Source organism: Phacochoerus africanus, chromosome 4 (genome assembly GCF_016906955.1).
Source record: "Phacochoerus africanus isolate WHEZ1 chromosome 4, ROS_Pafr_v1, whole genome shotgun sequence".
Classification (NCBI taxonomy): Eukaryota; Metazoa; Chordata; class Mammalia; order Artiodactyla; family Suidae; genus Phacochoerus; species Phacochoerus africanus.
Window position 1 is genome coordinate 91,726,241 of NC_062547.1, and position 14,819 is coordinate 91,741,059.

General features: G+C 36.0%; 1 protein-coding gene across 3 annotated transcripts in view; it reads left to right on the forward strand.

Moving 5' to 3' along the window:
- The window catches only part of VCAN (versican), a 110,991-nt gene that overhangs the window by 30,530 nt on the left and 65,642 nt on the right, over positions 1–14,819 (forward strand). For all 3 annotated transcript variants that reach the window (XM_047778229.1, XM_047778230.1, XM_047778231.1), the window contains exon 6: positions 8,267–8,560. In XM_047778229.1, coding sequence (XP_047634185.1) covers positions 8,267–8,560 — 294 coding nt within the window. The remainder of the gene's footprint in view (positions 1–8,266; positions 8,561–14,819) is intronic.

The following is a 14,819-nucleotide window of genomic DNA, read 5'->3' on the forward strand; positions in this document are numbered from 1 at the left end:
GAGTCTAGATCCATTCTGTGGCATGTGGATGTTCAGTTGTGCCAGCACTCTTTGTTGAAAAGGCTATTCTTTCCTCATTTAATGGCCTTGGTACCCTCTTGAAGTTCAGTTGATCATAGATATATGAGTTTATTTCTGGACTCTATTCCATTGATCTATATACCTATACTCATGTCAGTACCACATTATTTTAACTATGGTTGCTTTGTAGTAAATCTTGAAATTGGAAAATATCAGACGTCTCACTGTGTTCTTTTTCAAAATTGTCTTCCCTCGTCTGGATCCCTTGAATTCTGTATGATTTTTAGGATCAGCTTCTCAATTTCTGCAGAGAAGCTAGTTAGATTGAATTGAACCTTCAGATCAATTTCAAGTATATTACCATCTTAACAATATTGCTTCTTCTGATTCATGAACATGGGATTTTTTTTCCCCTTTTTTTTTAGGACTTCTTTACTTTCTTTCAACATTTTATAGCTTTTATAGCTTTCAGAGTATAAGTTTTACAGTACTTTTGTTAAATTTAATACTAAATATTTTATTCTTTTTGATGCAAATATAAATGGAATTTTTCTTTCTTTTTTTTGGTTGTTCATTGCAAGTATATAGAAATATAATTGATTTTTGCATATTGGTTTTATACCTTGTATCCTACAACTTTGCTGAAATTTTTTATTATGAGTTCTAATAGTTTTTTTTTAATAGAATCCTTAGTATTTTCTACATATCGTCCCTTTGACTTTATAATAGTACCTTAAATAAGTAGAAATATCTTGACATAAGCTCCTGGAAACATGTGATAGTCACTTGCTTTAAGATTTTAATGTCAGCTTCTCTTGGAATTCTAAATCAAAAGAACTTCTTTAGAAATACAGTGGCTATTTACCTGTCAGATCTGAAAAGTGAAAAAACTAGACTGACCCTCTTTTGTTGACCTGCAGCCACAGTGTGCCTGTCAAACCAAATAACACATTCAATGTCTTATATATTTTGAAGACTCAGACATCCAGAAATTTTTTAGAACCTTTTTCTCACTCTAATTAAAATCTTACTCCTCTGTCAATAGGAAAGAAGGAGATCTGACATCCTGAAAACCATAAAAATATGTTTAAATTTTAGTGGGATTTCCTTTGTCTTTGAAACTTTCAAAAGACATAATACATAAGATCTTAGGTAATAATATATTGACAAATATGTGAATTCCTTTTCCTATGAATATTATCTGATTTAGAGAATGTTAACTATCACAGCAGACTGATGACAATTCTCTAAAATTAGTTAGAGGTTAAAATTTTCAAAACCCAAATGTCTATGCTTTAAGCTATACTATGATTCTTCTTCAACCTAAGGCAAGGAGAAATTTGAAGGGTGCTGACCTGGCTTTCTAGTCAGTCCCATTACCCCCAAAATTAGAAACATTGCTGGCCTAACACTAAAAATGGATGAAGTTACACCAGAGGTTTCCTTACCACTGTTAACAGAAAGTTGGTTTCTGTGCAAGTTCCGGACCAGATCTTAAGGGGGAATGACATGCTTTTGAGTTATCTATAGCAGCCATCAAAAGATTACATAACAGTGTATGTTAACTATTAACCAACCATGTACAGGCTTTGATGATCCAGAATAATGAGCATTAGTCTTTATTGCTTTCATCTTGTGCATATAGACACAGGCAAAAAAGAGAGGGAAAGAGGCAGAGAGAGAAAGAAAGAAAAAGAAAATTCCTTTGAAAAAACTTAAATGTCCAAAACTTTAAACTGAATAAGAATTATGTTGAATTGTCCTTATCACTATAATACTTGCCATATACTGTAAGTGGTTTTATCCAATGGGCATTTCATGGTGACTGCTCCTATCTATCTACCTTTGAATACATTTATTACTTATAAATGTATCTACTTTTGCATACATTTGTTACTTATATACCATTTTGACCCAAATAACAAGGAAAGGTAATAACAATTACAAATCTTGAACTTCTTTATAGTGAACAACAACAAAAAATATCAGGAAGTTCTGTTTTCATATGGGCAAAGGGACTCATGATTAGCTGAAAAGAACTCATTTTTAGACCAGGCAGTTCAGGTTAGAAAGGTTATGAACACAAATAAGCAGAAGAAATATAAACAGGTATCACACTACCCATGAAATAGACCCATCTAGATACTTATAGTGAGATCTCAGCTTTGTCTAGGGCAGAGAGAGGCCCATCACTTCTTTTCTGCAGTCCAGGAAAGAAGTGAATAATTATCTGTGATCTGCTGGTACCAGTTCCCCTGTTCACCTTGTGCTCTCAGGGAATTGCCAGTGGAAGAACAAGGTCCTATCTTAGCTTTGCTTTGGAACCAGTTGCTTTCATAATTTTTTTGAGTTACTCTTGGGCATAAACTCTAGCTTTTGAAAGTGTGGGTCATTTTCATGTTTTGATTTGTTTTCATCATTGCTTGCCATTTCAGTATGTGTCATTTTAAAGTCTGCCAAGAAACAGCTTTTCCACTTAGCAATCAGAAGTGTGGAAAAAGTATACGCATGGTCTACTTTCCAGGGAGTCTTTTAGCAGTTACTTGTCAAATTAAAATATTTTTTTTCCTTACTATTTCTGATGATGTTAATTCCCATGATTAAGACAAATTTAGTTTGTGGAGTGTCACCAGATATTTTAGTCTTACTAGCTGCGTCTTCCGGTTTCTTCTAGGACATGCCTGGAAACTTGGAATAACAGGAATAATTCAAAGCCACAGCATTTAGCTTGAAATTTTGGAAAAATAGGGATTAAGACACCACATATATGTTTTCCATATGAACATGCAAATTATCCTATGTGTGGAATCCATTGTTCTACATTATATTTTATGTGTACTAATATGAATGTATGTGTATTCATATTGATGGATTCTTATTTATAACAACTTGACATTTTATCCTGAGTCATGCATAGTTTTGTGTATAAAGGATCTTTGTACACTTCTTTCCTAACATTTTATTCGCTCTCTGTAGTTAGAGAAAAATGAAAGTGTTCTCTAATAGATAAATAACACTTAGAAAAATGTTCCAAATCTGTACTCTTGTTATAAATTTGATAATTAATGTCCTGTAGATGTAGCTGCTTTGATGAGGCAACTTCTGCAACTGAATAGTGGACTCATTGTCAACTTTTAAAAGTGATGCTTGCCTTTCTGGAAGTAAATCTAAAATAATTTCCATTGTTTAGTCACAGTATCCAAAAGTAGACCTAGAGTTTTGATCATGAATGGATGTTGTACATTGTCAAATGCTTTCATGCATCTATTGAGATGATTGTGTGGTTTTTGACTTTTCTTTTGTTAATGTGGTGTATGACGTTGATTGATTTGTGTATGTTGAACCATCCTTGTGAACCTGGGGTGAATCCCACCTGGTCGTGGTGTATGATCTTTTTTATATGTTGTTGGATTCGGTTGGCTGAAATTTTGTAGACCACGACCTTGTCTGATGCTAATAACAGACGTTTTCTCTCTCAAGGAAGGCTTTGCTCTCCCTTCCTCTTACTCTAAAGGTGATGCTGATAAAATTCAGAAGGAATTTTTATTACTTACATCAGAGGCTGAAAGGTGCCTTTAAGATACCTTCAGGGTGGGAACTTATGCACCCTGACCAGTGAAGTTGCATTGGAGCAAAAGGGAGGTTAAGCAAACGCACCGAGTTGCTTTGCTCGACTTGTCCCATTTTCTTTCTCTTTCTCTGTTCCTTTGGTTCCTGGTTTGGCTTTGCCTCTGGACTTTAGACTTGAACTCTTGATACATCCTCATATGCTCATTCATCTTTGGACTGAGGCTAGATTTACATTCCTGTTACTGGCTCTCACTTAGTTTCTATCTAATATCATTAATGCAATTAATGTCTAATGTTATAGTTTAGACCATATAATTTGCCCTGTATGTAATTCCCCACTATAGATTAAAAAACTGAAAGTAGATGAGTAGAATCTTTGAAAATCTTAACATCTTCCCTGGTTTTCTCAGTGTAAAAATGGGCAGTGTTTAGCCTAAAACCTGCGTTTTTCTGTGGCATGTGGGATTGAAAGACTAGGGCCTACAATTTATGACTAAGGAGAAAGTCTGCTCCTTTTATCTCCGGTACCTTGCTTGGCTTTTTGCAAAGTTAGTTTCTTACTTAAGAAAAGAGACCCTCCTGTGTTCAGCTTTAATACAGTCTTGGATACTTCATCAGGGTCCCTGCTGTGCCCTCTGCTTCCTTCACTTGCTTCTAGTCTTGGATAGAACTCTGGGAGGCAATGGGCTTCATATTCCCCTTGCTTTGTACTCTAATTTTTTGGGTTCCCCCTTTGATTCTGATTCCCTGGTCTACTTACTCTGCTTCTGTCTTGAACAAGTTGATGCATAGGCTACCAGAAACTTAACGCTAAGATGATCAATTGAGATTCCTCTTCTTGATTGAAACACACATGTCTCTAGAGCAGTGTTTTCCAAACTAGTCCCTGAAACAGATCCATGGACTACTCATTAGTATTCTACGGGAAAAAGAGATTATTCTGGTTAAATAGTTTACAAATCGTAACTTCCTTATGGGGACTCCCAATAAATACTATAATACTAAATGCTCTTGAGAAGTCTTACAGAAATGAAACCTGGTAGACAACTTGCGTTGGTTTTCTCTATGCCGCTGTCCATGAAACCTCATTTCTTTGGAATATCTAATCATGTCTCAGGGATTACCAGTTTTCTGTAGAAGCCTTTTTGGAAATTAGAAGCTTTTAATAATATAATTCTGATTTAAACAGCAGATCACCTATATTTGTGTTATGTTGGATAAAAAATATATAATGTAAAGATTATTTAAAACCAGGAAGCTAATGAACCAAAAAATACTTGACATGAGTTAGTTTTGTGTGTGTGTGTGTGTGTGTGTGTGTGTGTGTTTTGGCCATACCCAAGGCATATGGAATTTCCCAGGCCAGGGATTGAATCCAAGCCACAGCTGCAACCTAAGCCACAGCTGTGGCAATGCCAGATCCTTAACCTGCTGTGCCATAGCAGGAACTCCAGAAGGTTATTTTAGTTTTGTCAATAAAAAATAAAAAAGGATGTCTTAGAAATCATGGACACAGTAATATAAATTAAGTTCACTTATTACTATCTGTGTATTACCTATTAATTTAATCTTTCTTTCTGGTTTGGGTTTGAGTATGAAATGGATGCCAGGATATTCTGGCATTTTTGAGAAAAGTATTAGATGTCTGGCCTTAACATTTTGAGATGGATACATGGGAAGTATAAAGTTAGGACTTTCAACTTGCTGCTTTTGGTAAAGATTGAGTGTCAATTCTAAAAGCTTCAAAACACAGTAAGATAATTCCATAGTGTGACTGCTTCACTATACCAGTAGATGCTTGAAGTGGACAAGGTAATGTTTATGTTAAACAATTATGATTTAGGGAGGCTTAGACATTTATTTTTGGAACAGAGTTAAAGTACAGTTTTTTTTTCTTTTTCTCATTATTTTGAGATAAAACAATTATGCCATATATGGTGACAAGCTACACATTACCTTTATAGATGAATTGTTTTGATTCTCACCTTAAGGTAAATTCAATTAGCAACAGCTAAATCTTCCTTTCTTCATCTGAGTTACATGAAACCCAATCTCTTTCAATAAGGTTTTAAAATTTTATTTGCAATGTTGGAAAATTTTTACGTAGAAGTGAAAAGGAAAATAGGTGACCTTGGAGATAGCAGAATTTGATTAAATAAATAAAATCATTATTTTGTCAAGATTGGATAGATGAACGTTGTATCCTCCAAACAAGTGAATTAAATAATTATTTTGATATAAATTCAGATTTAACAAGGGTTTTTATATGAACAGTTCTATATAAGGAGATCTTTACTGATTTAATAATAGTAAGAGTATTCTCTTTTTAACCTGCCAGCACCTACTGAAACCTTTCCTTTAATACCCCAAACATGTTTAAACAGTTACCCAGAAAGTCCTGCCGTCATTTTTCTTTATTAACCCTTTAGTCTGGCTGTATTTGGAGAAGGTGAATTCCCTTATCAGATGGACTAAAATTGCTGTTTGGAGATGCAGAGTTTTATTCAATTAATTATATTTCTCCGCCCTGCTCTGCTTGGCTGATCAGTCTTGTTACTGAGCAAGACCAATAGTTTTGCCTTTATGTAGAAGTGCCTCGCGATGCAGGAAACGAAGGCCACAAAATTGATATTCCAGCTGTAATAACAAATCCGAGTATTCTACCTTGGAGGAAAGGGTGCTGGCACGCTGCCCTCTTTCACACTTACAATCCTTTCAGGCCAAATGCAAGTGTAATGCTGAGGTGTAAGAGGCTGCTGAGGCTGCTTGGGGCGACACAGTCTCTCTGTCCGCCTGTCCCCAGGTTGCCATGGGCCAGAAGCCCAGGAGAGATGGATTGCCTATCCCAGCCAGCAGCTACCTAGAGCTCTGCCACAGGTAGTGCTCTGTAATGTGCTGCTTGGGAAGGGTGGAAGAAAAAGGGCACCTTGCTTCTGAACAAAAGCTTGAAATGCTTTTCATTTAATGGCAGTTACTGAACACGTACTATGCAACTGGTACTTGACCCTTATGCTCTGAAAATGCCTTAAGAAGGGAGACATTGTAGGAATGGCGAGGGAGAACTTTTGTTCTGAGAGTGTATTTTTGCATTTGAGATGACTGTGCTTTGCCAGCCTAGGTAATTAAGGACAAAAAACCCATGCTCACCTCTACTTTTTTTCAGTTAGGTAGAAGTCATTTTTCTTTCTCTTCTTCAGATAGCTCTTATTGGGATTTGGCCTAGTTTCATTGGTAGCAATTTTAGATTTACAGTGAGAAGAGCTGATATGTGTGATTTGGCCTTTTTCCCCTGCATAATTTTTCTTATTTTATAAGGCTGTAACACAGGCACAGAGAGTAGTGGCTTTATTCATTTCAAACAATCACTTGTTCCATCAAGATTTAGTCAGATGAAGAATCACATCACGAGAGCTCTAGCAACTTAGTTGTCTAATACATCATAGGATCAGAGAGCAGCCTCGGTGAGGTGGAAACAGGACCACAGCTGCAGTTATAATGGGCTATTGATATTTTAGCTTCCTCTCCACTTCATCTTGTACTCCTGTTGCCTTTTGTATGTGCTTGGGTAGTCTCTAATTCTGCCTTATTTAGAGCCACTTAGGTGCTCATATGTGAAAAGCACCATTTAATTCACATCACATTTATTTCAGCCCATTGCTATGTTAGTTACGCAAGTAAAATTCCAATTTAACAGACTCTCTGGCATTTCTAGAATGTTTTATTGTGACATGTTAACTGATAATGAACATACTAATTGGGTCTAATTGGGCCTGGCGATGAACAAAGTAAATGTTCAGAGTTTCTTTGTTAATCAATAAGAGTAGAGCCCCTGCTAGCACAAGTGGCGACTTTGTGAGAACCAGAAGAAGGTGCCCCTTCTGGGCAGACACACGGCAGAAGGTATCCATCCTGGGCAGTAAAAGCAGGAGAAGCGTGCCCCTTCCTCCAGGTGGCTTCAGTCCCTTTGGCCAGTTGAGTGGCAGCTGATGTTGGCCCCTGTGCACCCTATGTGCAGGCCATGACCTCTCTAACTATCAAGGCAGCCCTGTGCCTAGGCCAGGAAGGCAGGAAACAGCGTTCCATTCTGCTTCTCTCCCTTCCCTCTCTTCAAACTTTGGAGGTTTTCTTGTTTCATTGCTTGCTTTGATGGGAGTTAATCCGTTTTGATGGTAGCGATAGATGAGAGGGTCAGAGACTTACTATTTGATTTTAGGATAGACAAAGAAAAATAACCTTAGTGACAGTTCAATGCAGCTTTCTCTTTCCAGCATGCAATGTTAATAAGTACACCACAGCCTCTTTCATTCAAGAGAAAACCTGTTTCCTGGACAGTACATCAAAGAGTCAGAGTTGGAAAAGTTTTATTCATTGGAAAGACTTCCTTGTAACTTTTTTTTTTTTTTTTAAATCAAGTGACTGCTTCTACAGCCTATGGGAATATATGTATATAAATGAAACTTTCCTGATGTGTGTTATTTCTGTTTTTTTTATTGTGTTATTTCTTATCATACACTAATAATTAAAAAAATTAGGTAGCCACTAGGTTTTCTGTTTTAAAATACCAGAAGGCACTGCCTTGTCATAAAAAAAGAATTATGTGCTTCCCCTCTCCCCCTGTAAACAAGGAAAAGATTGAATAGTAAAATTTAGACGCTTTTTCCTCTTCTTATTCCAGGTGATGTGTTCCACATCACTGCTCCCAATAAATTCACCTTTGAGGAGGCTGAAGAAGAGTGTGAAAACCAGGATGCCCGCCTGGCAACAGTGGGGGAACTCCAAGCAGCGTGGAGGAACGGCTTTGACCAGTGTGATTACGGGTGGCTATTGGATGCCAGCGTTCGCCACCCTGTGACTGTGCCCAGGGCCCAGTGTGGAGGTGGTTTACTTGGGGTGAGAACCCTGTATCGTTTTGAGAACCAGACAGGCTTCCCTCCCCCTGATAGCAGATTTGATGCCTACTGCTATAAACGTAAGTGTTCGATACCTTTTTAATCATTACAGATTTTTAAAAAAAAATGCTTCGAGAGTATGCAATTGATGGTCAACTAGCCATTGGAATGGATTCCATGTCTTGCAGTGCGTGCATGGAATGGAAACAGTTCGGTGACTTTCAAAAACAAGGAAATGGAATGGCAGTGATATTACAACAACAAGAGATTTAACAAATTTTTTTTTTTAGCAAAGATGAGGAAATGTCAGGTGGAGGCCTTCACTGTGCTATGTTCTGTTAAGAACCACAGAACATGTTTCTGAGTACTTATTTTATGTGAATTGCAGTCCTTAAATTCAATTAGCTTGTTGGTGCTATAATGCTGGGGCCAACTGTGGCTGAACTGAATCCTTGAATTTCGTTCATTTCTTCTTTCTTTGGTATCACCCTTTCAAATGGTGGAGGATTTGAATTTCAGTAATTGCAGGTGAGTACTGGGAGCTGGATAATACCTAAAAATGAACCATGCTATAAATAAAAATCTCATTTTATATAATTTTCTTTCAAGTAATGGAAATATGTGTCCTGTAATGATTAATTCTCTAGTAGCACCCTGAAGTACAGTAGATGTTTCTTTTCAAGCTGTAAGGTAAATAAGCTATCTTCAGTTAGGTTTACTACTTAAAATGGATTTTAAGTAACATTTCTTAACGTTCATGATATTAATTATTTTAGTTTTTCAGATGTCCTTAAATTATTTCAGCACTAGGAGTCACATATCTATAGTGTCACACTTATAGAATGCTTAATTAAACAAGCAGGTATTCCAGAGTCTCACTGTGATATTTACCATAGGATCTATATTGTGCCAACAAAACGAAGTTCCCCTAGAATTTTTGGTGATCTTGAGTGTACTCAAGATAGAGCCATGTGACATTGAGATACAGTGAGAATTTTTTGCTAAGTTTCCTACGTATCTTATTACAGCAGTACATATACTCATCCCTCAATTTCCATGGGAGATGGATTCCACGATTCTCGGGGTTACCAAAATCCGCAGACATGCAAGTCCCTTATGTGAAATGACGTTGTATTTTCATGTAACCTACACACAACCTCCTATATACTTTAAATCATCTCCAGGTTCCTTATAATGCCTATACCATGTAGTAGTATATAATACCAACTATGTGAAATAGTGTCCAACACAGGACAAATTCCAGTTTTGCTTTTTGGAACTTTCTAGATTATTTTTTTAATCAGGAGTTGATTGAATCCTCGGATATGGACCCCGTGGATATGGAGAGTCAACTGTAACTGAAATGAGTAGAAAAATACACTAGCATGTTTTATAATTGGTTTCTGAAGTGAAATATACAGACATTCTTACTCAACCAAAAAGATAGAGACCTGGGGTGTCTGAGTTGTTAGCAGAATAGATGTTAGTACCGTGGAGATAATGTGGTTTCCCATACTGCTGTCTCCCAGCTAAGATGCCTCTGTTAGATCTCCTGTAGACTCAACTTTCTGAGTATGAAAGCCACATGTTGTATATCAGTGTGATATGAGCTGGCCACGAAAAGCCATTGAAAATATTAGTTTTTGTTCCTAGCCCTGAAACCATAGAAAAAGTTGTGATCATTTTCAGCAAAACAAACTACCAACAACAACAATAACAAAACCTTATCTCTAGAAGTAGAAAGACATCATTCCTTTAAAAGCCACATACCCATAACAGCGATTTTCAAGTAGTTCAAGCTTTAAAGTCAATTTTACATTCAGTGACTGGTGTAAGGAAGAAAATCAAATTTGTGTGTGTGTGTGTTGGGGATGGGGGGGCCTGGGCGGGTTAGAGAGGGTATGTTAAGGAAGGGGTTGAGTTATCCAATATGGCTACCTAGCTCGATTGTATTTTCTTGTGCTTTATAAACTTGGGACTAGAAAACTTTTGAACATTTTTCCCCCAAGGGTAAAATTTAGACAAAAGCTTGTCTGTAGCCACAAAGAATTTATCCTGATGTGTTTTATATTATTTATTTAAATAAGAAATTCACATGAATGTATAGGGGGGAAAAGATACTTAGATTCAAATAGAACAATCACTTACTACAAATCTATAAAAAATATGAATAAAATTGGAAAGTTTAGCAGTTCCTGTCATGGCTCAGTGGTTAACGAACCCAACTAGTATCCACAAGAACGTGGGTTCACTTGCTGGCCTTGCTCAGTGGATTAAGGATCTGGTGTTGCCAGCTGTGTAGGTTGCAGACGCGGCTCGGATCTGGCTTTGCTAGGGCTCTGGCATAGGCCGGCAGCTGTAGCTCTGATTTGACCCCTAGCCTGGGGACCTTCACATGCTGCAGGTGCAGCCCTAAAAAGCAAAAAACAAAAAAAGATTTTTGAAAGTTTAGGTCCATTTTTTCTCCCTAATTCATTTGAATCTATGTAACTTGGAAATATATAATTTGCAAATAAAATGGATTCAGATTTTTTATTTTTTCCCCACATAAGCTAAAGGCTAGATTCTTATTTAGTTCTCCCCTCGGACCCTACCATGCTCAAAATTTATTTAGCACTTAAAAGGTTAAGAAAGTTTAGTCATATATAAAAGCCTTTCGTTAACCACACACATGATGCCAGTAGCCTCCCCAGATTTCTAATTCATTTTTCAAAGATTCTTTTAATATATATTTTGTAATTTGAAAAATATTCTCAAATGACTTGCCTGCCATCCAGTTTTACCACATAGTTGAATAGTGACTAAATTCTGTAGAGATAAAGTTGCTAAGAGTTGAGGCCTTACAGACAATTCCAGAAGTGATTTTCAGGGTTTGTTAAATAGAAAAATTTAGAAATTTAACAGTATTTTTCTTGTTTGTTTTTAGCAAGTGAATAAAGTGTTTTAAAGGCCACTTCTTGGTGAATAAACAATATAGCTAAACTTACTTTGCTGTAATTCCCTTTTCCTTCTAAAAATCACTGAATAGAATGTTAATAATGGCTTTCCCTTTTCCTTCTAAAAATCACTGTTAATAATGGCTGATGATAAATGTAATTAGAATCTGTTCTTGTTAAGTAGATTTGAAAAACAAGTTAAATTAATGGTCTTGTGAAATCAAGTTTTCTTGTCCATTCCCCCTTGATGATTAAACTGGGCACTTTTACCTTTTCTTTGACTACAGAGTTAAGCAAGTTCTGTGAAAGAGAAGGTTTTGAAGGCTCATCCATACTCCCCAAATTTCCCAAATTTAAGTATATCAAAACCATTAAAGACACATAATAACCTCTCATTTAATATTATGCGTAATCTTCAGGAGAGGAAGATAGGGAATGTTTCCTAGAAAACCCATTCCAATATCCCATTACCACTAGTCTCAGATATTTTTTTTTCTAATTGTCTAAGTCCTTTGCATTAGCATGAGTCTAGGTTTCCTGCTTAAGTTGGAGATCAAAATCTATATAACAGCATTTCTACTATTGAGCACAACTGTTGACTTATCTCTCAGTGTCTCCCTCAACTGAAACAATTTCCTTGTTTTGAAATTTTAATTTCTAGACCTCTAACCACTTGGGCCATCTTACTTCGAACCCACATTGTTTCTCATATCCCTCTGTTCAAATAAACTTGGAACTAGAAATTATAGGGCTAGAGAAGGCTAAATGAGTACCACTACTTCATATGCTATCTTACTTAAAACACTTGATCACTTGTACCTGCCCTTCTAACCTATGGTCAGTTTATTATCTTTTTTTGAGCCTTAGATCATAATCTGATTATAGGTGTCAAAACTTACCCTTCCCTAATTGGTGTTTTAAAGTTTTTTCTTTTTATTGAATTTGAATCAGTTAGTATTCAGTTACTCATAGAACTTCAACAAATAATTAGAATTCTAGTCCCATTGTTCCAAACTTACTCTTTTCCCAGCTATTGAACCCAGAATCAACTTATTGAATATCTGCTCTATTTGTGAAGTCCTTGGGTAACACTTATTTACCTGTAAAAAAATTTTTGATATAAAAGAGCTATTTTAAATTAGTCATTTCCCTATAACATAGGCAGTATGGGTATAAGTTAAATCGACTATCATGCTGAATATCATTTGGAAAATCTGCCTTGTGACTCACAACAGAAGTGCTGGAGAAGATAGTCCATAGGATCTAAACTACCATAAGTACAGTGATATGAAACATCTGTGTGGCAGACAGCTGCAAATGTTGGAAGGGAGCTTTTGTGGGAAAAGAAGCCTGCTGATTTCTGTTGGCTTCCTCAGTAACGAGGTTTGGAGGGACACTGGTAGTTTTCCAAGACCAAAACTTCTCCATGTGCATTCTCCTTCTGGAGAGATACTTTTAGCATAATCTGGAGTTGTGTTTTCACCTTTGTAATAGTCAGCTTTGATATAGTGGCATTTATTCTGATGATGTTTCTTTGTAGATATTTCTGTGTTTTAAAAAATTGTTTCTTTTTGGGGAATGGTTGAACCAAATAGCACAGATGATCAGATATACTGAGCTATGATGGAAATCAGCTGTTAAGTTGACTAAAAAGCTACCCAACCCCAAAAGGAAGTCTGAGGTTTTCCATTCCAAAGAGCAGCATTAATCAACTTAATTATAAGCAGACTTTGAAACAGGGGTCTAAAATTATTGAAAACCCTTGTTTTTGAAAAAAAAAAGTCACATAAATCATAGCTTTGTTAAGGAGAGTCTCTGAGACATGTTGCTGTCTATTACTATGCTCTAGGGTTAGAGGAAGGCAATGCCAAACAGTACAGTAATAACTGATAATGGCATCAGTTGTTTCGTTTTTGAAATCTGAGTCCTTCATTTTTAAGACACTATAAAAGTATTTTCATAGCGCTGTAGAAAGTTGCTATCATAGAGCTTGGACTGGAACATAGGAAGACCTGATTCACAAGCCCTCTTTTGGCCAGAATGCATATATCACCTCCATTTATGTAAATTTCATCAGCTATGGAAATACTCAGAGGGAAAAAGCAAAATTAGCTTTTTTGTTGTTAATAATAATATGATTAAATTTTATCTAAGATGCAGTGTGCTAAGTGTTTATATTATGTTTCCATGGGAACTTTCTCTGTAGGTATGTTTTACTATTTCCCCAAAGAATACAGTTATAAAACAAGCATGATATTTGGCAGTTAAGTGAGTTAACCATTATGGAATTTCAGAGGATAGAGAAATGAATTAAAAAAAGAAAGAGTCAACTTCACTTTGGTTCCATAAGTTGTTCATGTCAATCAAAAGAGACCAAAGTTTCTTCCAGGAAATGAATGCAGAAAAAGCTTTTCTTAAAAATTAAAAAAAAACAGAAAAAGGTTATTTAACATGTTTTTGAAGAGTCTAATTCTTTTATTGTTTAGTTTTGTTTTAATATAAAAGAATAAATAGTGACACACTTTAAAGAATATTTAAATACATCATAATATAAATGGACACCAAGTTTTCATTATACAATTGATGAATCTGAGCTTTAGAATGTCCTGGGGAACAACCACAGCTAAAAACAGCTCACACCAGACAAAAAACAAGGAACTTATTACAGCTCAAGTCTGATTTACAACATAATAACATAATTTTATCATTACATTTTTATAGTAGACTTTATTTTTTTAGAGCAGTTTTAGATTCTCAGCAAAATTGAGTGGAAGTTTCAAAGATTTCCCATATACTTTCTGACCCCACTGATGTAGAGCCTTGCCCCCTGTTCGACATCCTCCACCAGAGTGGTGCATTTGTAACAACTGGTGAACCCACATGGACATATGATAATCACTCAAAGTCCATGGTTTGTGCTAAGGTTCATGCTTTGTGTTGTACATTCTGTGGCCTTGGGCAAATATATAATGACATGTATTTACCATTCCAGTATCATACAAAGCATTTTCACTGCCCTAATATGATTAAGTTTTAACAGAGTAGGTGGAGTTAAAAAGTATCCAGGTTTGTTTTCCAAGGGCTCTGGTTTGGGAATTATTAACAGTAAGACATAAGATATTATAGATACTACCCATACTACAACTCTTATCAGGGGGAGGGGACGTGCAACTAGTTTTACATCATATAGGATGTAACAAAACAACTACAGATTTCCTTTGATCAGTTCCTTCTGAGTTTAGTGGCAACTTGATTTTAATATTTGAAAATTTAGATTTTTTAGAAAAAAAAGTCTTTATTACTAATCTGCCACATTTTCCCAATGTTGATCAGGAATCCTATCTGCAACATTCTAACTTTTGTACATGTTAAATTTCTTTAAAGAGGCCAGGCCATTCTCTGT